This window comes from Amphiura filiformis, unplaced genomic scaffold (genome assembly GCF_039555335.1).
Source record: "Amphiura filiformis unplaced genomic scaffold, Afil_fr2py scaffold_49, whole genome shotgun sequence".
NCBI lineage: Eukaryota > Metazoa > Echinodermata > Ophiuroidea > Amphilepidida > Amphiuridae > Amphiura > Amphiura filiformis.
In genome coordinates, this window is record NW_027305513.1 from 766,054 (window position 1) to 793,617 (window position 27,564).

General features: G+C 35.9%; 2 protein-coding genes across 2 annotated transcripts; both read left to right on the forward strand.

Annotated features, from left to right (window-relative positions):
* The first annotated feature begins 1,208 nt into the window (after positions 1–1,208).
* Positions 1,209–10,087, forward strand: LOC140144317 (uncharacterized). The gene is made up of 10 exons (XM_072166143.1): positions 1,209–1,235; positions 1,556–1,681; positions 2,392–2,502; positions 3,327–3,377; positions 3,527–3,724; positions 4,968–5,157; positions 6,071–6,174; positions 7,876–8,139; positions 8,799–8,913; positions 9,948–10,087. The coding sequence occupies exons 1-10, from the start codon at positions 1,209–1,211 to the stop codon at positions 10,085–10,087; spliced, it is 1,326 nt and encodes a 441-aa protein (XP_072022244.1).
* Positions 10,088–10,541: 454 nt separating this feature from the next.
* Positions 10,542–22,981, forward strand: LOC140144318 (E3 ubiquitin-protein ligase rnf213-alpha-like). The gene is made up of 5 exons (XM_072166144.1): positions 10,542–10,826; positions 15,105–15,305; positions 20,486–20,575; positions 21,807–21,994; positions 22,727–22,981. Exons 1-5 carry the CDS (start codon positions 10,542–10,544, stop codon positions 22,872–22,874), a joined length of 912 nt encoding a protein of 303 aa, XP_072022245.1. The 3' UTR covers positions 22,875–22,981.
* The last annotated feature ends 4,583 nt before the right edge of the window (positions 22,982–27,564 follow it).

Consider the following 27,564-nt stretch of genomic DNA (forward strand, 5'->3'; position numbering starts at 1 on the left):
ACCGTTACTGGCCTATGTTTTGTTTAGCTAATAAAATTTTTTGAAGGTATTTCGTTTTATACCGGAAGTGACCCCTTAATGACCTTTGATTCCAAATCTGTGTACACCACATAGATACTGGGTAATATCAATGCATGTGTGCTAGTGGTGTCGCTGTCCTACGTAAGTTGTGGGAGAAGATGCATTTTTAGTTGAAGTCATGTTTTTGACCCCTATGACCTCTGCGTGACCTTTGACCCCATGAGTTTCATGTAACTTGTAGGGGCACAGTCAATGATTATTGTGACCAAGTTAGGTCAAAATCGATGTAAGCATGTGAGTGCTAGAGCAAATGAAAAATTGACAGAAGAAGAAGAAAGAAAGAACCTGTAAGAAAAAAGACACAGCCGTGACTAACGTCAACGGCTGTGTAATCAGAGAGGCAATCCAAATCACTCAACCGTGACGAGGGTGCATACTTTCTAGATCATGTATATGACCCACTGCTACAATCACAATCACTTCCGGGTAACGAGGATGCCTCGTTAGCAACTCAGTTTCGCGGGAGAGTGGACCAGTTCATCTGTGATCAAGCCATCAGACAAGATTGCGAAATCGTAAAAGAAATATTTGTATTGATATTTGTGACCGTCTACCACAAACCGCTTGTAAAGTCGGCAAATTGTATTCCGAGCTACAGTGCAAAATGCGCATAAAGGTTAATCAAAATGTTCTTATTTTCTGATCCAATAAATTGCACGTACTGTGTACGTTTCGATAACCAATCTGTTATCTTTATCAACACTGAATGAAGACTGCTACTGTGAACTGGTCATCCAATCACCTATTGATTTCTTGGTGATTGATTTGGTGTTGCCAGTTGATTTTTTTTTCCTGTTGGATGTTTTGAGGATTTTTCACAGGATGTAGCAGTTCATCAAAAATGTGAGAAAGTTGAAATTGACCTTCATCTCTGTTCATGGTGGCACCCCTTCTCTTCCTGATCTCTATAGCCTCCTTGACCCAACGTTTATATCTGTCTTGCTAATCGTCAAGCTATATACAATATTCCTTGCTTGAATTGTGATCTTGCATACGTGGGAGAGACAGGAAGGAAACTTGGTACTCGACTGGACGAGCACCGCGCGGAAGCAGAAAACGAACTTGGAAAAACAGTCACCAGAGCAAGCAGGAAAGAATCGCTTACAACCACTCATAAATCGGCCATCATGTCGCAGAGAGGAACCATGTCATCGGTTGGGGGAGGCAAAGGTCATAGGCACGGAGCATCGAAACGTAACAGTAAGTGCAATTTATTGGATCAGAAATAAGAACCTTTTGATTGACTTTATTTTACCGATCCTGATGAATTTGTTCAGCGCATAAAGGTTGTATTCATATGCACCTCAAGTCGGTGCTACATGTTGATCCATTGTAGTGATCAGCGATTTGTGTTAACGCGCGACGAGGCCTGTGGATTTTGCTTACCACTCCAAAAAACCACATGTTTTTGTTTGTTTAGCTTTTTCCTTGTAAAATCCACGGTTATCTTTATGTCATATTGTCCTTTTAACAGATTCAACGAGTATTCGATGGATTCGTTGTTACTGGTGCAACGTACATGAACGTGCGAGACGCTCTTTACCAGTCTCTGTCAAATGTGAATGTGGTGCAAATTCAGCCATTTATTGATGCAGCGCAGGTTTGAACATCAATGGATATCTATAATTACCAATTCATTACCAGAATACAAAACCCACCCAAGTCCATACTTTGGCCAAATTGAGTTAAGCATGGGAAATTGTTGCTTATACATAGGCCCATCACATGTATAAAAGAACAACTCAAACCACCTTCTACGTGCGTCTATTGAGCATGTGAAGTCCAAAAACCACCAGGACTTGGGTGGTTTTTGCACACATATTATAGTGCACTCGCAAATTGGGCAAGATGGCAGACGTGCTAAATTGAGGTGATAGCAACAGTGATGAAGTGATAAAAAACGCAGAAATGAAGCCGAATTGGCACAGCACAAGAAAAAAAAAAAGACTGAGAGCAAAGGGTAAAGAATACACTTTGTAATTTAAAAAACAACCCAAGTCCGGCATACAAAATGACCTCCACGAAGTCACACAGTTTTTTTAATTTTCTAAAGATCACTTTCCATGGACTTTGGTTTTGTGTTCATGTATTCAATTAAAAGCAATGTTAATTTTCGGCAAAACGAAATCAACAAAAAATGTGCGGATAATCATTATTGCGCTTGAAGGCTACAAATCAGGTTTTAATCTTGATGAAAAAGCTGTTCAGTCAATACCGGTGACTACGTCGAATTAAATAAAGCAATTAACTATAAAATATTTAACATCCTTTTTCTTTTCATAATTATGTGTTTACTCCCTTTATTTGTAGGCTTTGGTTTGCCCAGACAGCCAAAAGGAAGCAGTAGTGTTACTAGCAATATTTAGAGAGGTTACCCTTTCAAATGCTTCGTTGGACACAGAAATGCGATCAACAGAAAAGGTAGATATTTTTTTGTAATTTGTGTTGTGTATATTCGTTTAATTGTATAGGCCTTCCAATATAGATATTTGCACTTCTCCGGACATATTTGGTGCTTGGAGCCTAAGGGGGGGGGGGGGGGTGGTCTCATCAAATAATTTGAACGGGGATGTGCCACGCAGACTTTCGGATGCTGACTTTCTCTATACCTACTTTTTGCTGTTTATGCTACCCGTCAGTATACCAATTTTCAACACAAAACACCATAAAATGACACAATTACCCTAATTGGGAGATTTTATGGGTACTTTTGCAAAAATGCGCCTTTGTCTTTACTTCACCCACCCATCGATATACCAAAATCGCTGAAAAGGTACCCCAAAACAGTGGCACATTTACGTATACCTTCAACCAGGGTGAGACCCCCCGGAGCTTGGTGTTTCCAATAAGAATTATATGAGTGAAAGTAGTTGGAAACCAACAAAACGGACATTGCATGCAGGTTAAATTATTTATTTAGTTACTGGTACTTGACAGGCTTTCGGACATTGTTTTTTATCAATAAAACCAATGCATACACGAAAACAACAAATAGTATACGAATCTTAAGAATATACTCTTTACTGTTTTGTTGATTGTATGGATTGGTTTCAGGTTCACCTGATGAAGGAAAATGTCCGAAAGCTTGTTAAATATCTAAATAAAGACTGTGATTACCTGCAACCTCCGTTTTGTTGGTTCCTAACATCTTCTTACATTTGGTTGGGTTTTATACCATTTGATTGATTTTGGCCTACTACCTAGGCATATTATTGATTGTTGTCCTTCTATTTCTGTCTTTGCAGATGAAGCAAACCCTAACGAGTGTCATCCAGGATGGACCATACGAAAACAAGGTTAGTATGATGCTTGGTATGATGATTCTTGTCATAATAATGTGGATTAAAACCACGCCCGTCGTTCGTCATCATTACCATAGATGTCGGAAAAGATAATTTTATGAATTTTATTTTGAAGGTATACTCTTTATATTTTTAATCTATAGGAATTTGGTTTTCGGTTAGTTCGAAACCTGCTTCACGTAGAAGGGAATTACAACCTTGTCGTGGCACCCAAGCAGTCATATGACCATCAGATGATCATTGCAGTAGTGGTTCATTCAATGTTATCCATCCAATGTAGCCCAAAGGATTACCTACGACAGCCGTTGCAAAAGTTGCTACTGGAACCACGGGAGATGAAAGTAAGAGGACTTCTTTAAACATTGGTTAAACAATACATTTTGATAGACCTGTAAAGCCAGTTTTATTAAATGAAATGGAAACTTCAAACATTTAAGACGATTGAAATTAACTGATGCGTGATGTGTTATGCGGCGGCCCAAACACGTTCAATTTGATCACTATCAAAGACCCTAGATACAAGAGTGCATACAAAAATCTACCTTTGTGCACTATACACATGAACATTAGTGCACAATGGTAAATTTTGTATCCACTATTGCCTCTAGGGTCCCCAATATTGATCAATAAAATTGATCGTGTATAGGCCGCATAAGTACAAGGAGTCCTCTTTTTTATATTATTAGTATCAAATTGCACCTCCCGAAATTATCTGACTCAATTACTCTAATTTACATTTTTATTATTTATTAATCTGCTCTTAGCGGTCAAAGCTGTTTTCCAGTATTGCTGAAACTGATGAAGATCCTCAGAATTCTTTATTGCAATTGATAGTGTGCGCCAAATTGAGTTAAGCATGGTTATAGACAAAAATACTAGTATTTTGTCACAAATGTAAACATTTTTGTCGGCAAATGACTAATTGAGAATATTCCTTTTGCACATGTGCATTTTAAGTGTTCATCGTTAAATCACCACGCTGTTATTGATAAAGGAAAACAAATGTGTTGTTCTCCCAATGTTGAACATTTTCTTGAAGTAAACAATATAACAGCCATGGAAATTATGATTCAGTGAGTAGGTCCTATCAAGGCTATAGCTAGCCTAAGTTGAGTGCCGGCTAGTTTTACTATCTACTATCCAATCTTTTTAGCGAACGTAGGGGATCAAAAATAGGCTACGGGTTATTACCCCCTCAATTTTGTTTTGCTAAAGATAATAATAAAACCTTTTTTTAATGTATTTAAAAAAAATGGACGCCGAGGCCAACACAACAACATTTTTTAGCTAAGCTAGAATAAATTATCGTTGTGGGAAACAGAAATTTATCAATTTGATCATAACAACTCTAATATAACTGATAAACATCTCATCATCTCGTCAAACCCATTAATAACTCCTGTTGTATTAACTAATAACAGTGGATCAAGCGTCGACTCGACTGCGAGTAACGTGTTGGTCATTAGATAAGTTGAGAAGCACATGTAATTGTTCAAAATGTTCACGCGGAAATCTGATTCATAATTATCTGTAGAATGTTCTGCATCTGGTTGTAAAAATAGCTGCTTTATTGTTTATCAACAGGCGATGCAAAACATTCTTCCACGAAGGCAATCTGAAGATGTTGACCTTGGCGATTATCTATGGAAAGTCATACTTTCTAAAGTGAGACGTCTGAAAACTAACTTTCGTATGTCTGACAAGAAATGCGTCTTGTTGGTCCACTTAGTGTTGAACAAGATACTGATAACTCAGCCAATGAAGAGGACGGAAGGTAGGATAAATTATAGATCGACCGCCGACCCCAATTGTTATGTTAGATGCATCTATGAAAAAGAGGAAGGAACGAAAAGAATTTGAAGCATCTAACCGTTAACCACATATATATATCTTGATATTGACAACCATTATATAGCACACTTTTGTCTTTTGATACATCGGTTCAATGAGGTTGTCTACTAGTTTGTCATCTCTATTATTATAGTATTTTCCTTTGGGCCGCCAACAGCCTCCAATGTTGGCAATGCATTATGTTTATTGTTATACTTAGTTTGTATTTCGTTGATTGGTTGAAAGATCTATCATGAAATCGTTTGGATTTATTTATGGTCAAAAGTCATCTTCAATACAAAGACCTGTACGGAGCACTATCAGGAGGTCATAAGAAAACAGTCTAATTTTCTTTTGGGCATGAGTAACAAAAGTAAAATGAAAATAGTTTGCATATTTTTATATCTGCCGCTTAGAACTTCCAGGCACACATAAAACGTTTTTGACATTATTCGCGAAGAAAACGTATAAATGCTGGGTTATATAAAGGGTATAAAACGTTTTCATTTATACATTCAAAAACATTTTTGAAAGATTCCACCAAAATATTCTAACATAATGTTATTTAAGTATTGACCAAATAAATATTTGGCAAACCATTTTTCCAAACAATAATGGCAATACAATTTTGATATCATTTTAAAAATGTTGTTGGCGTGTGTTTTCATACAACAGGTTTTAAAATGTTTTCGCGATTTCTATAAAACCCGACATTAAAACGTTTTTACTAAAACCAAAACCTAAAATATAACCACCAGTAAAAAATGTTAAAAAACGATTAGTGTTTGCTGGGTTAGAACTAATTTGTGATTTTCAACTGTTTAAACTTTAATATTTTCCACTTCTCTTTATCAAAGGAGCTTCGTTGCCCACTCAGCAGGAAGCACTGTTGGAATCAGATTACCGCTATAAGACATGGAAGCAGAACTTCATCACAAACTTTATCAGCCCTTTTGCAAAAGTATGTATTATGCAATCCATATTAAAAATAAAGAAGTGTAAAAGTAAATTAATGTGTTGCAATAAATTGATCTTTAATTGCCATCGTTTAAGCACATTTCACACGCCAGATTTATGCAATACATATCGATGGTTGAGAACCAGCAAGCCTTACCTAACATGAGTTATGACTTTCCAGTTCTCAACCCTCGATATATACAAAACACGTCAAATTCACATTATCAAATGTCTATACCTATTGGTGTATTTGAATACATGAATACAAAAGCCACCCAAGTCCATGGGAAGTGATTTTGAGAGAAAAACCTGTGTATCATTTTAATTCCTTCAGTTAGATTTACCTGGTCAATATAGTAAGTTTTACGTGCAAATGAGTGGATTAACCTGTATTAGGTATGACGATTAGCATTTCAGGGACTTCGTGGGGTTCATTTTAAATTTTGGACTTGGGTGGTTTTTGAATCATATACAAAGACAACAATGTTAGAATGAGATCACCACTAGTAAGATAATACAAAATAAAGCACACAGGTATGTATGTTGATAAGCATTCTGCCATGTAATATAAACCACACACTTTCCTTTATTAAACCCATTTTTGGTTCAAAAGTCACTCTCTAGCAATGAATGTGTTACAAGTGGACTTTTATACATACTGGATTTCAATCAATGTGTTACAAGACTCAAATCATGGAATTGGGTGATTCTTTCATACATGCTATTTTTCACATGCTCAATAGACACAGAGGATGAATTTGAGTTGTTCTTCCATACATATGACAGGCCTATGTATAGCAACAATTTCCCATGCTTAACTCAATTTGGCCAAAGTATGGACTTAGGTGGCTTTTGTATTCATATATTCATTTGCTTGGCCAAAGTATATACTTACTTTAATATTTCGTCCTACTTGTCGAAGGACTTCATCAGATGTGACCATCTGATCTACCTTCCCGGGAAACTGACTTCTGGTCGTGAGTGGTCTTATCTCCAGTCTTCAAAAGTGGGTCATATACGTGACTTAGGAAATAAGTGCCTTCCTCTCTATTCATGGTCTTTGTCCCCCTCTTTCTGATCTCCATTGATTTCTGTACTTCTCTGGACCTGACATGCTCTTTGACAAGTATCTTGGAGTCCTCCCAATTGACGACATGATTTGCCCTTGCGACATGGGAAGCGATGTAGATCAGAAAGAGGGGGCCAAATAAATATTAGAGTACTGGTTTTGCCAAGCAAATATTTATACCAATTGATTCGAAGATACAAACCTGAGGAATTTATTTACATAAAAAGTATGTGAATTTACCACAATAATTTATTTTGTTTGTTAGTTTGGAAGGCAATGACACTCGTATAATAATAATAATAATAATAATAATAATAATAATAATAATAATAATAATAATGATAATGATAATGATAATGATAATGATAATGATAATAATAATAATATGCCACTTGCATTCTGCATTTGTTTTTCAAATTCAAAACTCTTGCTCATTCAACCCACATCTCTCTTGTAATCTCCTAAGTCTCGTTATGCAATAAACAGTTTACTCTCGGTATTATAAATTTTAGAAATAATAAACCGCACTATAAAGGTATATTTTTATCCGGTGACTGCAAGATGTTTCAGCCACTTCTGAGTGTATTCTAGTTATTAATTGATAACAATAAATGTTCCTATTATTTCCAAATACAGGACCATGGGCTCGTATCTAAATGTTGCTTAAAGACCGAGAGAGACCTGCAAGCTGACGAAAAAGATGTAGTGCTACAAGTTCTCCACAAACCTGAATCACTGGAGGCCGCCACAGTGGGAGATGTACAACGACTCGCAACGTTGCCAGTAGCTTGGCAATACCAACCCCGAATAAGTGTTGCCACATTGCACCAATACATGGATAGTGAACGGCAGAAAAGTGGACAGAAACAATACCAACTATTGGATGCATTCATTCAACAGGTATACATGAAATTAAATATGCAAATTTAAAAGTACAGTTAAAAGTAGAGAAAATACCTTTTTAAACTCCCTGATGCATTAATTCAAATCACGGTTTCCCTACACCTAATGAATAGAGGGAAGGGGGTAGCTGTTCTGTTTTTCAGAATAGTTCATTGAATGGCGATCTTGCGATCTTACACAGATACTCGATCTGTTGTCATCTAATACCCGTGATTCGAAAGTAAATAGTTTACCTCGCATTTCAAAATTTAGTTTTTTCTTTGGGGTTTTAGTTGTTGAGAAAACACCACCAACATAGTAGAGCTCCAGGACACAGCTATCATAACAAACGACACTTCTTTTTAGTACGTTTTATATTGTATTTAGATCAACGGGTGTTTAGCATTAAACACTTTTCTCCCCCGTCAGATAGGGCCGGAAAATATTTTTTTGTGGCGGACGTGTTTAAGCGGCACCTTCTGTCTTTTACCCTACCCTTTGTGCGAATAAGCCACGTTTTATAAACGTGAACATGGGGAGGACATTTTTGAATGTTAGAATTTAGAAAGCAGCATTTGACGAAAATGGAGCATGAAATAAAGCTAAAATGAAGCCTTCTGGCATTTATTGATGTCTGAACTGCTATAGGTGATTATTTGTATGATTTATAACTTCAGGAGCCAGTACTGAGAGCAATGATCTACTTGCCGGATATCATTCGCTTGCAACGCCTTCTAATTGAACGGTATCATAGATGTGTCGACCTAGTAGAAGCCAGAAAACTTTCCGCAAGTAAGTTACTATAGAGCATAATGCATATTATTTGTTTAATTTTATTTATAAACACACAGGTGTAAGGATAATATGTGATGCGATCAAGCAAAATCAGTCGGAACTCGGAAATATTATATTTTCAGTTTCTTACAAGATTTTTAAAAACATTTACAAACCTGCATTTTGCAGAAAACTCCATTGAAATTGAGCAACCAGTTCCAAAGATCTGAGCAATTAAAGAGTTTCCAAAACAACAGGAAACAAAAAGAAATATTTGCTTTGTTTGGCTATATCTCAAAATCAATATTTCCGAGTTCCGACTGATTTGATCGCATCACATATGATTCATCGAATCAATATTGTAACATTCACTGAGGAGGACACCCAGCGTTTTTCAAAGTTCTGATTTTTATGCAAATGTACCCTGCAGAAATCATGGCTTTAGGTGCTGTAAACTACATGCCCAGTCGTTTTATTCATACGTTCGAAATACTCGTCGAACGCGTATGCGATGTTCATAGTACAATGTACGTACCTACCGTACGGGATGATCATAACACATCTCAAGGACTGACTTCATTCACGATCGACGGAGTAACACGCATTGTTAGGGTCAAAATTAAAAGGAGACAAATCTGTTTTATGTGAAAATGTTACAATATTGCTAGGGCTAAGTACCACTGCCCCTCAGAAACTTGAGTAATGCCTGTGCTAATTTAAAGTTTTGTGATTTTGTTTTCATGGGATCTCTTATTTTTTTGTTTCTTTAATTAAGTGAGTAATCAAGTGAATTTGATGCAAAAATGGTTAACTACCACTCCATTTGTAAACCTTTCCAAGATTTACGTACTCAATAACATGTTTTATGTCATGAGTGGAGCGGGTTCTAAGGTCAATGATAGTGACTGTGATGAGGAAAAAAAATGTTCCAAGCTACTAATGTCAAGGATTTAGGCCTATCTATACCATTGTCAGTAATATGTCTTAAAGCCGCCATGTGAACTATCACTCACATCAGAACATCGTTGTTGTTGTTTTAATTTCAAATGTAGCGTATGATGCTGACAAAAAGACCACACGTTTAATGGAAAGCTTTCTAACTGCATGGAACCAAGTGATCGAAATAGAAGGGAATGAGCTAGGTAAATTTCTTGTATTGTTCATTGTTTTACCTTCAAATTCTAAGTGTTGAAGTCTACGATTATCATGGTTGTTACTTGTTTTATTATATGCTTGTTGTCCGCCTCAAAAAGAGAATTCACGTGTAAAATTTGCACACTAACTAAATCGTTAAAAACTAAATGCAGATAAAAGTTAGTATAAAATTATAACCACACATTACTGGGATCAATTTTTTCATGCCATCACGCACACAGCTGCTTCAGCAAGCATACCGAATGAATACAAAGGCAAGTTGGACTTCAAGAATTGCAATCTGGTCGTGTTTCTTCCTACATCAACCGGTGATGGTCTGTGCTCTACTGAATTGGTGAACTTCCTCATTGAATGTCACAATGCCTTCATTCAATTTTACCAGGATTTGAGACAATTCCAAGGAAGGCTAGTATATTTTTATTTATTTATTTATTTATTTATTTATTTATTTATTTATTTATTTATTTATTTATTTATTCATAAACCCCCAAATGCAACCCCGAACATCTTTTTTTCCTCCTGGAAGTGTGACGAATTCACATCTCGTGGCTTATGATTTGAACAAGGAACTCCTACCCCTTATTCATGCACATTGCTGCCGTACATTAGAAGAAAGTTCATTGACATTTAACCTGGATAATTTAGAGCGGGCAATAGAAGATCATTACGTCAGAGGAAGACCGCTGATTACAAAGAGAGTAGAGGAGTTGATTTTCCGAGAAGGGGCTCTCAGCAATAGGGTATTCCAAGCAATCAGAAAGAGCGTAAACCCTCAGGTAAATATAGTCGAGAGGCTCATTTAAGGTTATACGATGTATTGTTGGTCGAAGCAGCAGAAAAAAAGTAGTTCACAGCATCTTGCGAATGGTAGTGAGCTTTAGCAAAAATTGCATTGCTCAATTCATAGCGAGCGTGTGAAAGAATTCAAATATCACTGAACTTTTGTAAAATATGTTGATTCAGATAATGAAAAACGATTTTTTGGCTGCTTCGACCAACAATATCTCGTATACCCTTAAAGCCATAATGTACGATCTTATAATATGAAATTGGTTAAGTTTTTTCAAACCTGATTTACACATGTCCCAACTTCCACCTAAATGGAATCAGCCAAATTTGTTGTGCTAGTAAGTCAACAGAGCAAAGTTCGACATAAAATCATAATTCATAAAACTATGACTTTATGTCCTGTTATAGAACTGCATGTTAAACGGTCAAAATAACCAGTAGGGTTTTTTTTCACTATACCTTGCTATTTCAGCTCAAACTCGACAGAAACCCTACCCTACATTATTACTAGTATTATTTCAGCATTTTGAGTATAGAATAACCAATTTGAAATTTGATGGAAATCGTACATTAAGGCTTTAAATGACACTTGTGATACACAAAAGTGTTGGCTAGTAATCATTTGGCTATTTAAATCCTTTTTCGACTGGTAAAAGTTTTCAAGATCAGGTCACTGAACTTTAGTAGAGGGCAGGATAGACTACGACTACTTACGAGTGGGATTTTAATGTTACCACACAAAGCAACACTGCAATATACAAAATGATCCATGGTGTCATACTGATATACCAGCTACAACAATCTCTATCTTTACGATCAGAAACATTGAATTTCCATTTAAGATAAACAACAATTACCTGTCATAAGTAGGTGTTTTGAGTTTGAAAATACGACTAGACAATAAACGGAAGCATGATGAATTACGTATATCTAGTCTCTGACTCCAATGCACATGTCTTTTTCTTCGATATCGAGTGATTGAGCGCAAAACTAAAAATATCAGAGATTTTTACTCTAAATTGTGTCGGAGCACTATTTAGTGCGCCGAGTAAATCCGCTTTTAATTTGATTTTCTTTTCTCTGTACCCATTTGTATGGCTAAATTCGATCTGGTTTAAAAACAAACGATGCCTGTAGTGCGCCATTACTATGGTCCTTTTAGGGGCTATATCATATCCTTTTCTGCAGATCTCAAAAGCCTCATTTCCCAAAATCTAGTACATTAAAAACCTCGCGTCGAAGTTTTCCCAAAGTTTAAAAAATAACGGTTAGTTAATGAAAAAAGAAGAAGTGAAATTTAGCAACGCGACAAGGTTTATTTGCCCGTAATAGAGTTCTATTGTATTCGCTATTGTATCCGCTATTGTATTCTATTCATAAAAACTACTGCAAGAATCGCGGCTGCAAGAATCGCAGTTCTTGCTGGTCACTACCGCCGGCGTTTCGCATTTATTAAAATTCAAAATGATCGGATACTCTTACAATTATAGACTTATACCCGCTTTTTATATAATATTAACAAATTGCAATTATGAAAACTAAAAACTTTTAAAGTGAAATATATTTACCATCGAAAATATATCATACTTAATTGTATATAATCTATATTGAACCCCGAAGTGCCCAATTATACCAAATGGAAATTCATACTAGCACCTATGGGCATCTGTTGACGTATAACAATGATAATCTTTCGTTCATGCTTCACACCTAACTCGTTTATTTGCACACTGCACGCAAGAAGCATATTGGAATGGCTAGCATCGAGCGATGGCAATAGCGGCGGTAGATGCAAGTATGAACAACATCATTCAAGCGTTTAATCCCTTATAACCTTTAGGTCCGAGAAGTGTGAAAGTTTGTGAATGATGTTCTCTATACGTCAGTGTAGAATCATCGTATGCAATTTCAACCGCAGTAGGCATATTATGACACAATAATCCATTAATTACTCGGACTAGAATCCAGAACCCACAGTCTTTTGATAGTTGGTGGTTGTGTAAATATTTTGTAACACTATAAAAAGACAGCTTTGTACTATACCAGAGAAGATGTAATTCTGTTCTCCTGCTTTTCTTACATCTTCTCTTGCAAACTGGAATGTGTATGTGGAGAATTGTAATTTTAATATCCGATGCTAAGGAAACAAGCAGGTATGACTATAATATTAATCAAAATCAAGAATAATATCAAACAAATCCTCCTACTCTCTCAGTACACTTGATTTAGGCCTGCATTATGATTATAGGCCTACGGTAATAAATACTTGAAGAAAAAAGTTGAGCTAAACAAGAAACCTTTCGTGCTTGGCTGATCCTTACTGGATGAAGGTCATATAGAGGCCCTGCATGCTTTTATCGATTGGCTCTAAACAAAGGATTTGAACCGGTGTCCTTCACTAAATCATAGTGCAGTGCAGTCATTTCAATCAAATGTTGTCATCAACCTATTTGATCGTAGTGCATTTGTTATGTGTACGAGCGTGTTTATAGTGGGAGCAGATGTGCGGTACATTACGGTAAATTTCTATCCGGTCAGAAATTATCCGGATAAACACTAGCAGTATATGTATGTAGGGTAGATCGATATCCTTCTCAACCGAAGGATATTGTATTTGCACTATAAACACACCAGTATAAATTGTGTGTGGTATTACCGGAAGTAGGAGCTTCGTCATGATGGGTAGACACTAGTATTTTGATAAGTAAAATAGCTGGATGAGGTATGTAGCTGGTTGGGGTGGTTACGGGTCGCTAAAACCACTAACCGCGAAATATGGATATCCAACTAGTTTGCCCTGTATGGCTACAAAGAATCACTAACCGCGCAATGTGGATATCCAACTGTTTTGCCCCGCAGGGCCATAAAGAACCACTAACCGTGGATATCCAACTCAAAAAAGCATCAATATCTACCAAAACGCGAAATATGGATATCCAAGTAGTTTACCCCGCAGGGCTACAAAGAACCAATAATCGCGATAATGGATATCCAACTAGTTTGCCTCGCATGGCTACAAAGAACCACTAACCGCGGAATATGGATATCCAACTCAAAAAAGTATCAATATCTACCAAAAAACGTTTTAAAACGCAAAAAGGGGCCAAAGTTTAAAAATCTTTCCTGTGTGGCTTTTCACCCTTTTTAAACTTGGTACCATTTATGAAAGTTTCTAAAGACCCATACAGAGTCATCTATACCTGTTGGTTTTCTTAGTTGTCAGTGTTTATTTCGTAGAGTAAATGAATTAATGTTCGTGCGTGATTGAAGTATTTCCGTATAGACGTTATAATGTATTTTGATTTAAGAAAAAGTAGCAAATACTCACTTTCTTACATTTTTCATCGTCATGTTGGATTCTGCGCCTTATGTAGAGATGTACACTACTCTTTATATAAACACACAATATAATAAAATATACACCTTCTATAATGTTTTTGATAATAGGCCTACATACATTGATATAGCCTAAGTCATATTGCACCGCTTTCGAACAGTCTCAAAACTATTAAGTGCTAATTTTGTTGCATGGAAAAATTATGACCCGTTCTTCATGTTATTATGATTAAATGGGACCAAGTTTAAAAAAGGGTGAAAAGCCACACAGGAAAGATTTTTTAACTTTGGCCCCTTTTTGCGTTTTAAAACGTTTTTTGGTAGATAGCACTTGCCCCTGTAAATTAGAGTCGGATATTATTGATGGTTGGACAATAAAAATCACTATTGATGTTCGTGTGTACAGTGCACAATGGCAGATTGTGTAAGCACTCTTGTATCTAGGGTTTTGATATTGATCGTGTATAGGCCGCATTAGACCAGTTAAAGGTTCATGGTCAAGCCAATAAAAAGCTTCAGGCCATCTAAATTAATGCCGATATAGGCCAGGCCAGCTAAAATGATTTAGTCGAGACAGTTAAAGCTTCAGTCAGTCAGAGTGTTTTTTATGAATTGAAGCAGTTAAAGGCGATCAAATTTATTTCACAATTTCTTTGAAATGATTTGTAATATTGATATTGAAATATCATAGCAGAAATTGTATATTTGAAAATCTAAATAAGTTTATGCCGTTTCAAAATGACACATGGTACTATTGTACATTCAAGTTTAAAACGATCTCGGCCTGAATTTTAACTGACCTTTATACTGGCACTATTCTATTATGTGGCTTTCCTTTAGATTCAGCTACTCGGATTTTAATAACCACAATATTGTAGCAATCTCCTTAACAGACCTAACCTAACTGTATACAAAACAATTTTTAACAGGAGATATTGTCCATCGCTCTTCGGAAGGATATACTGTCCGAGCTCACTTCCATCACGGCTCTTCGTGACTGCCTTACTGTGTCAGAGACTGTCATTGGATTCCTCTCTTCGACAGGTGGCGACCCAGAGATGTACATTAAGGATTATCTGGAAAATGTGTTGAGTCTGCCCAAAGAACAACAATTGCAACTCAATCCCAAGGTATGTAGTATGCACGTGGCAAACTATACTGCGCCAAAAAAGTATCCTTACACTTGGAAGAAAAATCCTAATTTTAAAACTAAACCATATTTGGGTTACTTTATTTATTTAATAGATGCACTCATCCGGCACATTATGACACCCCACTGAATCCAATATGACTTCAAGAAGTTACAAGCATTTGATTAGACGAAGGTCCAGTTTTAAAAGTGCCAACCCAGCAAACACAAAAACGTTTTAAAAACGTTTTAAATAAGTTATATTTTGGGTTTTGGTTTAGGTAAAAACGTTTTAATAACATTAAAATGTCGGGTTATATAAAGGTCATGAAAACGTTTTAAAACGTTTTGTATGAAAACACACTACAACAATTTTTTTTTAATGCTTTCGAATTGTTATTGTATAAATTAATTTTGCAAACATTTTTGCGAAATATTTTGTCAACACTTCAATAACATTATGTTAAAAGGTTTACACCCAGCAAACACAGAAATGTTCTTAAAATATTTTTTTTCAAAACGTTTTAATAACATTTAAATGTCGGGTTATATAAATGTAATGAAAACGTTTTTAAAACGTTATTGCAAATATTTTGGGAAAACATGTCTGCAAAATATTTTTTCAACCCCAAAATAACATTCTGTTTAGAATGTTTTGTATCAAGTTTTCAAAAATGTTTTTGGAATGTAATTAAAACGTTTTTATACCCTTTATATAACCCGACATTTAAACGTTTTCTGCAAAACATTTGTGTTTGCTGGGCAGTAGATTATCAACAAATGTCTTTTAATGTTATGAAAACGTTATATGCCATTAATGTACCTTTTATATAACCCGACATTTAAACGTTTTCTGACAACCTTTTATAACCTTTTGCGAATGATGTCGAAAACGTTTTGTGTTTGCTGGGAAACTGGCCTATTCAATACTCCACGGACTAGACATTTGGTTTGAGAATGGTGAATGGCTTATTTATGCGTGCCTTTAATTTAAAACAAAAGAAACAAAAGAAAACTGAAACAAAAGAGCTGGCAAATTAAATGAAAGTTATGGAAAGTACAGAGAAGTAAAACTGAAATAAAAACTGCTTTAAATAAAGCTTCATTGAAGAAACGGTTGTCTCTTTCTTGCACTTGTTGGAATCTTTTTGCGCCTTGTATAGGGCAGTTTGTCACTTTTAAAACTGAACCGCTGTCTATTCAATTGCTTGTAACTTCAACGTGGTGACATAATATGCAGGATTATATTATTTTTCCATGTGTAAGGATACTTTTTTGGCGCAGTATATTATCAAACTTAAATGTCAAACGATTTTTTGCTGCCTTTATGTGGACTGATTTACCCAAAACTGCCAGGTTAAAAAAATGTTGAGGTCTCGGTCACCCATCTTTGCACAATATTTTTGTGGGTCCTGAGAGCACTTTAGACACACCAAATTGCATTCTGAATACGAGGAACGTCCTCCTGATATCATATAATGTTGATTTTTTGGACAAAGATACATGTTAAGGGGGTACTACACCCATCACATTTTTTGCGGGTTTTTGCATTTTGTGAAGAAATGGACAAAGTGGTATGCAAAATGAAGGGCAAATCTTCTCGTTATATTGGTGGCATCGGTATGAATGTAGCTTACATGCTTTTGAAGATAGAAGCCAAAAGGAGGTACATCACTCATGCTTTAAATTCACTTCATTTTGGAAAGCTTGCTATCAACGGATTTCGTTAAAATTTTGGATACGTGTTGCCAACGCATTAGAGAAATAATGTTGATATGTAAAATGGGAATAAGTGGTTCCTGATGGCTTCATGAACTTGGTGATTTTCAGTGCTCCACGTCTATCAAAAACGAACTGGTTAAAATGCTTCTATTTTCAATGTTGAGCTATATTTTGTATTTGTAACTAGCGACATTATTTCACTGAAACTTAATTAAGCCATAGGTAACAGGTTACCACAACCATACTACAGCAATGTTGAAAAAATTGCATTTCTCGTCACCTATACCCACCATATTCAATAAGACTCGTAAGCTTAAGATTTGCCGATTTTGGTAACTATTTTGTCGTTATTTTCTAATCCATTTCAACTAGGAACTCCAAAATTGATACAGTGATATAATATTTTAAGTGGATTAATATTTTTTGAGTCTTACCTATCATTGTCGCTATCCAAGGCAAAAAAAAGCAAATATATTCCATAGAATTCTGCACTCGCCACGGTATCCGAATTTTGACACGCGAATTTTGACTACAATCTATTGTGTCATAACCAGTTGCCGTGTTTTATGCATGTATATATTTAGGTATTTTTAAGCTCAAATTCTGGCGTATGGGGCAATCCCAATACGGAGCCATGGAGTAGGAAAAAAAATTGGACAAGCCAAGACGGGCCGGGGGAAAGGAATTTGGGAAAATTGAGCAGATCGACGGGGGGAAAGCGATATTTGGTGCACATATATTAAATGGGACACGACTGATTTTTGAATAACACGCACTTTTGGAAGTCACGTCACGGGTAGGCTACAGTATTACGCAGTCAAAATCATGAAAATTTTCCTGCACGTTATCCGGCACGCTACGTAGGCCCTACGCTCGCATTTAGACATTCCCATCTATACAATTTTAAAGGCCTTTCCAGTAATCCCAGCAAAGTGTGAAAAATTAAAATTGTTTATAATGTCTAAAAGTGAAGGATACCCCGGTAAGTCATTTCAATTGTCATTTGGTATTTTTGAAATGTATAAATTTGGCATAGGATCCTATCAGCAGTAGGCCAATTGATGTAGGTGGCCTATCATAGGCTTAGCTAGTAATCAGATTCGTGTAAAATGTCTGATGATTTTTTTCTCGGGATGAGATTTTGTCTTTAGTACTCGGCGTTTGGCTAAACCACTAATACTATAACAACAAACAGGGACAACAAAGGCGATTATGGCCGGGGAAGGGAAGGGGAATGCAAGAGGTACCGGTAAGAAATTTCAGTTGGTAGGCCTACACCATTTGGAAATCCCCCAGTGAGCCCCTTATCATGCTTATTGAATATTTTAGTAGTGTTATGACCCCGGGCTACTTTTATTTTTCCGTGTTACCTTTAAAATGTACGCCTATCATTAAATTGCGGAATTGTAGGCCTATACTCGTGCTTTACACCGCTGATTCAGTTTATATTATCGCAACTCGCCATCTGGGGCGGTGAATTGCTTTCCCCATGCCAACAAATCTTTGCCCTCCCACTTTAACATGCCAACCCCTCTATCGACATACCAAAACATTATCCCCCTACACCTAGGCCTACATGGCAGCCGGTATTCAGTTTTAGGCAGGCCGAGAAGGGGCAAGCCGCAAGTTTTGGCACGTAGGCCTATATTATTGCAAAAGCCAAGTATTAATATACCCCCGGGGTATAGGCCCTAATAGGTCTACTATTATTTAATATGTTCACTTTTTCTACTCACTTTATTAGGGCCTACCATTTAAAATGTCTAAAATTGCGGAATTGTTAAAATGTCTTAAATTGCGGAATTGAGCAAATTTCTCATAGGCCTACGTCCAGTGCCGTAGGCCCCTACATAAGGGGGCAATGGGGGAAGCTACCCCACCCCCTGTGGGAAGTCCGCCCCTAGACTAAATCCTCCAGTCTCGAATATACGCACGGCCGTTGCACTGTGCTGTATACGAGCCGCCGCCATGTTTGTCCGCCATTTTGCGAGTGAGAGGCCAGGGACTCAGGCTAAGTCCGCCCCACCCTTGGATGCGGTCGCCCTGAAGAATTTTACTAGGGTCTTTTTTGTACTTTTGAGCCTATTTTGTTTCGTCACAAATTCCCCCTTGCATGAGGGTTTCCCCTTGCACTCCTTTGCCCCCCCCCTTAAAAATTCCTAGCTACGCCCATGATCCCCCATGACGCCACTTCACGGGGAGGGGAAGAGGCACAACATACATTTCTTGATTTTATCAGGGATTTTACCAAGAGAAGGTGCTAGGCATACATGCTCATGTTTAGTTCAGTTTTATACACGCATTTGAATAGGAATTGTTTTGCGCACTTACTTAATGTTTATGGAGCACATTTTCTTCATTAGTTTGTCAAGTTGATGTCAAATGTTCTATTCTATATTATTTGGCAATAGTGTTTTTTTTGCCTATAGTATGTCCAAACATGGTCCAATGTTGTAATTTGTTGTTTTTGATCGCAAAGGTCGGATATTTTTATTCCCGATTTAACTGTGCACCCGCCTGAGGGCTTCTGCAAGGATTCAGAATTCGGCGAAAGTTTGACGGTAATTTTGCCTTTTTGACACTAAAACGCATTCGATCCTTAATTTTATTTCAACAACATTTTTGATTAGGTAGCATAATGAGGCGGCTACCAACTTTTTTCCCAAATCTTAAAGAATTATTCTCAAATGTCTGACCTGTGTATTTCCTATTGGTAATACAAATTGACGTGTCAGCCCTAAATATACATAGGCAGGTCGTATTTTGGACCGGTAGCGAGTCTAATACGTACTGTATATGTGAATATCGATGAATGTTAGAAACGGCAGAAACCGGTTGTGAAGAAGACTACGTGGATCGTATAAGCGTCCTTACCAACCAGTCAACTTTAAGACAAATAGGTGAAAAATGACACTTTAACGACGTTCTTTCATATTTTTTTTATTTCACATGATCCGTGCATATATCGCCTAGTTATAAATGAAAAAATATTTTTTTAGACCAATCAAACCAATATATGGGTGTAGTACGCCCTTAAGGGGTTGATTAATTTCTTTGTAAGGAAAAACATACATGAAAACATATCGACATCCAGGGTTTCGTTACTCATTGTCCAAACTTATGTCAAGCGTAGAACCTTGCCTCTCAATACTCTCTGAGCGTACCCTCTGGTGTCCCCCCTCTCTCGCTTGTTGCACCCATGTTGGTATAGGATACAATAATGAGAAAGCTTTACGATGTTTTGAATCGATGAAAGATTAAAAGTCACAATTGTTGTTAATTCCTTTTTACGAGGAGAATACCTGGGAGAATGCCTGATAAACACATCGATCATACAGACAGAACGTACAGCAGCACATACAGAAGTATGATCTCACAAACTAAATACTAAAAACATTTTTACAACTGGATAACAACTGCCGATTTTTATTTGTTGTTCTTATGTTATTTTTGTTTCAGGCTCATCATTGTAGACTTCGGCACATATTGTCCTTGTGGCAAGTACTGTCGGTAGAAAGAGCAAAACGAAGACTTGCTTCAAAGAAACAGGTACCATGGTAGCCCTGGACTCTTTTTACATGATAAATTGCTAATATTGGTTAAATCATACAAAGCTTCGAGCGCAGCGTTTTTGGTGACGTATTTCATATCTACAATCCAGAAAACGCCCTTAAATCGTTTTATATATTATTAGTCTTACGAGATCGGACAGCAACGTTTGCACCGTAATTTTGTGTGACCTGAGAGTACATCAGACATACTCAATTGCATTTTGAATACGAGGAATGTCCTTCTGATATCAAAAAATTCTGATTTTTTAAATTTGCGATACAATACATATTTTATGACAAATTATTAAAAATTTATATTTTTGACATTTACCAGTCCTCACAATAAACTTTATAAATCTAATGATGTGTATTTAAAGTGTAGCTGGGAGGAAAATTCGAGCATTATTTGAAAATTTTGAACGTTCGTATTGAAGATATACATTTTCCCCCAAAAGACCTAAAGAACTTCGAATCCGAACATGCTACAGATGTGTAACAAAGATTATGTTAATTTTGTAACCCTCTTTCATATTCCGGGCATAACTCAATTTCGATGAAAAGTGAATTTTATTGAATCTTTATTGTGGCAAATGCACTGATCAAAAGAGCACCACTGATAGTGAATTTAAATTTGAATCATGTGATTAGAAAAGTAGTCAAGTAGATGATATAAGACCATTCCATTCTTACTGTAAAAATGTCTAGTACTTAATTTTACTTCCAAGATTATGAATATTTTGAGTCATCCAGTAGTAGAAACTAGACAAAATATGAATCAAATTCTGGACTCGCCAACAATTTTTCAGTAACGTTGCGACCTGTTCACCGGGTCTTCATCAGACTGTGCAGAGAATTGACTGATGGTTTGGTCACGTGATGGTAATAGGCGAGGAAGTTGGCAATCTGGCCACCAATTCACACCTGACGAAATCATCATCTTCGATAAGGAGGAGAGGTGAATTGAGAGGGATTTAAAGAAGCCACCGAGAAAGAGCCAAACAGCCAGCACTCAACAAGAAGTGAGGTCTCCGTTTCCTGCTATCGCACGCCTGGGACCCCACCGTGAAACAACTTCCTCGTCGATTACTATCACGTGACCAAACCATCAGTCAATTCTCTGCACAGTCTGATGAAGACCCGGGGAACGGGTCGCAACGTTACTGAAAAAATCGTTGGTGAGTCCAGAATTAGATTCATATTTTGTCTATTAATTTTACATGGTTCTACAGGATCCATTTGAAGGAGTTGGAAAATACTTCAGAGAACCCTTAACAAAGGAAGAGAAAGTAGGTGTGCTGAAAGGATTAAGACACGTCAATGTTGAAGACTTCCTAGCTGAATTATTTGAGTTTATGGTGGTCCAATTGAAAACAATACCCATGGGAACGCAAGACACACGAGAAGAGCGTCCAAGACTGTAAGCATATATTACGACTCTTGCATTTTACGTGGTGCTTTGCGAAGAATCGGTGACCGTCAAAAATTATTATTGACAGCAACAACAACATCAATAATAATGATAATAATTATTATAAAAATCCCCGTCTGTAGCAACGGGAAATTGAAAAAGCACAGAGAGCAGCGTGGTCAAGCGGTTACGGTCTCTGTCTCAGGTGCAAGAGGTCCCCGAATCAATTCCTGGTGGAGGCAAATATACGCTCTCTCCGTTGCTGCATTTGAATTATGGGGCAGTTGCATTGGACGAAAACCTCACAGCCAATTCCGATCAGGGTAACGTCTGGCTGTTTGTGTACTCTACCTGGGCATCATGGGAGAACAGTACATTGTCAAATGTTGAAGCGTAAATAAGATTCAAAATATTTTGGTTAATGGCCTCAGCTTTCGATCAGGATCTTTATCAAAGGCATTTGATAAAGATCTTGCTAGGATCGAACGATCAGGCCATTAACTAAATTTGAATTTAACTACATAGGCTATTTTTGTGGATAAACAGTTTCAACAGCTCCTTAACTAGGTATAAGAAATACCTTCGGTCTGTCCATGTTAGAATATTTCATGCACCTGCGACAAATTAAATGACCCGGGATAGGTTTTTTTTTTTTTTTTTTCTCACGAGAACACAGTTCTTTTAGGGTCTCACTGTATGAAACAAATATTCTTGAAACTAAACGTTTTTTTTCCTTTACAGGTTGATGGCTGAATTCAATTCATTCTTAGCGAATAAGGGACGTGGATTACATGGATTCGACAGGATGGCCGATCGTAATCACAAGCTTGCTGTTTCAAAAGCAGTGGATGTCTGGTGTATCGCTGCACAAAAGAAATCCACCAGATGACGTCAATAAAGGTGTCCAATATTGAGACGTGCAAGTGATCTTATTATAAATTCAGAAGTGCGAATGATTAACATAACATTTAATTGTTAAGGGAAGGGGTATGAACGTTTGGACAGTATTTATTGTGGGAGATTAGAGCACATCAGACATATCGAATTGCATTCTGAATACGACGAATGTCCTTCTGATATCAAATAATTTTGATTTTTTGAAATTCGCAATGTGATACACATTTTATGGCAAATCATTAAAATTGATATTTTGATATTTAACAGTACTTGAAGTAAACTTTATAAATCTGATGATTTATACTTAAAGTGTATGTAGGTGGGATGAAAAGCCGACGATCAATTGACAATTTTGACCTTTCGTATTGAAAATATGGATTTTTTTCCCAAAACACCCAAAAAAATAGGTCTTTTGGGGAAAAAAATCCATATCTTCAATATAAAAAGTCAAAATTTTCAATTGATCGTCGGCTTTTCCTCCCAGCTACATACACTTTAAGAATATATCATTAGATTTATAAAATTTATTTCGATGACTGTTATATATCAAAAATTTGAAAAATATCAAATTTTAATAATTTGTCATAAAATGTGTATTATATTATCGTGAATTTCAAAAAATGAAAATTATTTGATATCAGAAAGACATGCTTCGTATTCAGAATGCAATTCGATACGTGGAGGTGCTCTCATGTCCCAAAAAAGTACTGTCGAAACGCCATAAACGCTCATTCTAGATCCCTTAAGAGGTTCCAGGGATTTCAAGACAGACCATTGGGACAAATTCTTCAGATAATGTTGTATTATTCTATGTACAATATCGTAGCATAAAAATGCAAATGGTAATAATTATAACTAGTACAAGTTTTGAATAACATGATAAGAACTATAGACCTTTTCAGTAATTGCCCACCTTTCGCCGTAGATGGGGTAAATATGGAATTCGCCCTCGCTTTCGACATTTTTTGTCACGATTACCCCATCTACGGCGAGATTTTCCCTCGCTTTCGACACTTTTTGTCACGTGACATCGATGTTTACCCCATCTACGACGAAAAGTGGGCAATTACAGAAAAGGTCTATACAATACGTACTTGCAAAGGTAAAATAAAGGTGTAGTAATGTTAGTTATATATATTCCGATTCGTTGCTTTGCAGATTATGTATGTCGAAGTGTAGTGTTAGATTATGTATCGGAGTTTATACCCATTACCCAGTTTTAATATTTCATAATGATTTTATGTTTTTGTTTATGTCAGGACCGGGGCGTTAGAATTTAAGTTTCTTAAAAGATATGTGCAGTTTGCTATGTCTTTCACTATCATATATAATACTCTGGGAAATACAAGATAAGATAATTTAAGACGTATATAATATTATGTTAGCGGCTTTTGTCAAACAGGTATTCGTATTTTTGTTTTGTTTTTTCCAAAATACATGAATTCATGATTTTCTTGCCTTCATTCAAAACTTTCCATTTAGATCAAGCAGATGTGGTATGCAAATGGAAGAATGGATACACAATCGTTAGTGTTTAGGGTTGGACTTGAATTAGTGGTGTGATTTCTTGTCGTAACAGTTTTTGCCTTGGAGATTCATACTGAAGGTTTAATGTTTCCCAACAATAATGTGGTTTAATTGCATAGATTTATATTGTTGCCACTAGTTGTTAGCCTTGGATTGTATATATATTTAGAGAATAAAAGATATGATTTTGTCTTTTGCCTATCCAATATCGTGTCATAATGGATGGGCTGGTCAATATTTTGAGTAGTGGATTTTAACACTATGATGTGAATGGAGGTTAAGACAAAAATGTAAATGACGTGATTAGGGCTATTCAATAATTACTTGTACGTGGAAGTGAAGTGTTAGATTATGTATCGGAGTATACCCAGTACATGTATCATATACATAGGCACCCAGTACGTACAATACCAATTTAATGTTGTTCAGAATGATGGACAGGATTTTAAGATACGACCTTGTGAAAAATTATAAGTTTCTTTTTTGGCTTAGTGTATATTTTATTCTGTTATTCTGAACACACAGTGGCGCGTAAGACGTAAATGCTTTTGTCTCATCGTCATAATTAACTTTGTTTTTAATTATGTATGCCTTAGGACCAATGACCACTGACCATTCTATATTTCATACTACTCAGAAAAATACAGTAGTTCATGTAGTTTGAGAGCTATAACGTAATTGTTTATAATTACAAATCAACATAGCAAACATAGAGTTGTATAAACTGTACCTTTAAGAAATAGCTCCTCCAATGGTTTGCCGAGAGTTTGTTGATGACACAATTTGCCGATTTCCCAACATGCTATTATCAGCATATAAGCCCCCAATCCATATATCTTATACCTTTTGATATGAGAGCCAAAAGGTGATATGTTTACCGTGTAAATAATTAATTCAAAATTATAAAATTATCTTGTATTTTGTTGTCATAATCCACTTTAGACATATTGTGCCTTACAAAATCCAAAAGAAAAATATGGGTCTTCCACTGATACAAAAAATATGCAGTTTGCTGGTGTTGAAAATCCAGCTAATGTTGGGGCTTCTGAGTGCTGATTGGACCATGCTCTTTTAATAAACCTTGAGAAGAGAAACTTTGCAATGACGAAGAGGAATCTGTGTAAATTCATAAAAACTGTCTTTTGTATTATGTTAATAAATATTTTGATCAATCTTTAAGACCAAGTATTATTTTGACCAATTGTTTAACTACTCGGGAAAACAATACAAGTGTAAGAGTTTGAATGAACTGTATGCTGAAAGCAATAATTATTGTAAAATTTGCCCTAGTTTGTCTGGGACATTTGCTATTATAATAAAGGAGGACGCCTTCATTGTGTTGTCACATTTCTGATTTTACACGATTGTAATAAACTAACATACTCCTCCAAAAATATACTGAAGATGCTGTATTTTATTCTATACGATCGAAATATTCTTCGAACATGCTTATGGCTGAAATGTCTACTTGAGTGCGTGAATCTACGAGATGTTTGTCATCACATTGAGCCGATTGACTTCATTAAAATTAGAATGCATCGTGTCCTGTGAATAACTATTATGATATTTAGTCCTACTTTTGACCCCCCCCCCCCCTTCATAGACATGCAAAATTTGTAAATGTGGATTATATTTCCTAGGTTATTCATCATCCAGAATTGCCGCAAATTAAATTTGTGTTTTTACTTGTTTATAAAATCTCCTGTGAGCTGGTGCTGCCAGGTGCCGTGACCATGGTGACGCGCGATGGCGTAATCGCAACGCGTACAATATTAAAAACAATATTGTATTGCATCCGGGTATTTTGCAAAAACTATACAATAATATATAGTTTTGTTGTATCGCTCAAAAGCCTGATATAAATAATAATAATAATAATATTATATTATATTATATTATATTATATTATATTATATTATATTATATTATATTATATTATATTATATTATATCATCAATAATATTATTATTAGAGTCACGCGGTAGCCGTGACCAGCAAGTTTAAAAAAAAAGACTGATAAATACAATTTAGAAACAGATGCTCCGCGAGACTATATTTACACGTAACATTGTAACATTTACACGTAACCGCTATTGTTCTCGCTGGGTACAAAATATATCTAAAACCATGCTAAATCTTATTTTACTGTCCCAAGTGTAACTCATTAATTCAAAAAAGTGACACCAATCCTACAGTCAATCCGATTGTTTGATAATAAACAAACACTCTTGCTTCGTTTCACGCGGTATTTCATAGCCAAATTATTGGCAAATCATACTGATATGAATGATATCAACAATTTTTCGACGCTGCTACAGCCCTACATGCCAGTCACTGTCGCACTACTTTTAGAGATTCACTTTCAGATATACCGTATCATTTTCCTGGATACCCTACATACAAATTCTGGACCCTTCGTCAAAAAATCAAGTTTTTTCACAATTCTTTTATTCTTTCCGGACCACAGCACACACTCATATTAAAAAATAATCCACTTTCACACGCTGTTATATCGCGACGTCATGATTTTTCGCTCAAGTTCGAAACCTCCCACCATAAAATGTTTTATTAACCATTTTAAGGGCTAGGGTATGAACGTTTGGACATTATTTATTTTGGGACATTAGAGCACATCAGACATATCGAATTGCATTCTGAATACGAAGAATGTCCTTCTGATATCAAATAATTTTGATTTTTGAAATTCGCAATTTAATACACATTTTATGACAAATCATTAAAAATTGATATTTTTGATATTTAACAGTACTCGAAGTAAAGTTTATAAATCTGATGATTTATACTTAAAGTGTATGTAGGTGGGATAAAAAGACGACGATCAATTGAAAATTTTGACCTTTCGTATTGAATATATGGATTTTTTTTCCAAAAACACAAAAAAAAAATTAGGTCTTTTTGGGAAAAAAATCCATATCTTCAATATGAAAGGTCAAAATTTTCAATTGACCGTCGGCTTTTCCTCCCAGCTACATACACTTTAAGAATATATCATTAGATTTATATAATTTACTTCGAGGACTGTTATATATAAAAATTTTTATAATTTGTCATAAAATTTGTATTATATTGTGATTTTAAAAAATGAAAATTATTTGATATCAGAAAGACATGCTTCGTATTCAGAATGCAATTCG

Coding starts and splice junctions, on each gene's coding strand:
- LOC140144318 (XM_072166144.1), top strand. CDS start 10,542: ATGCAACCCCGAACATCTTTTTTTCCTCCTGGAAGTGTGACGAATTCA. Junction 15,306..20,485: donor AATTGCAACTCAATCCCAAG/GTATGTAGTATG, acceptor TTTTTGTTTCAG/GCTCATCATTGTAGACTTCG. Junction 20,576..21,806: donor GACTTGCTTCAAAGAAACAG/GTACCATGGTAG, acceptor ATGGTTCTACAG/GATCCATTTGAAGGAGTTGG.
- LOC140144317 (XM_072166143.1), top strand. CDS start 1,209: ATGTCGCAGAGAGGAACCATGTCATCG. Junction 5,158..6,070: donor GCCAATGAAGAGGACGGAAG/GTAGGATAAATT, acceptor TCTTTATCAAAG/GAGCTTCGTTGCCCACTCAG. Junction 8,914..9,947: donor AGCCAGAAAACTTTCCGCAA/GTAAGTTACTAT, acceptor TTTCAAATGTAG/CGTATGATGCTGACAAAAAG.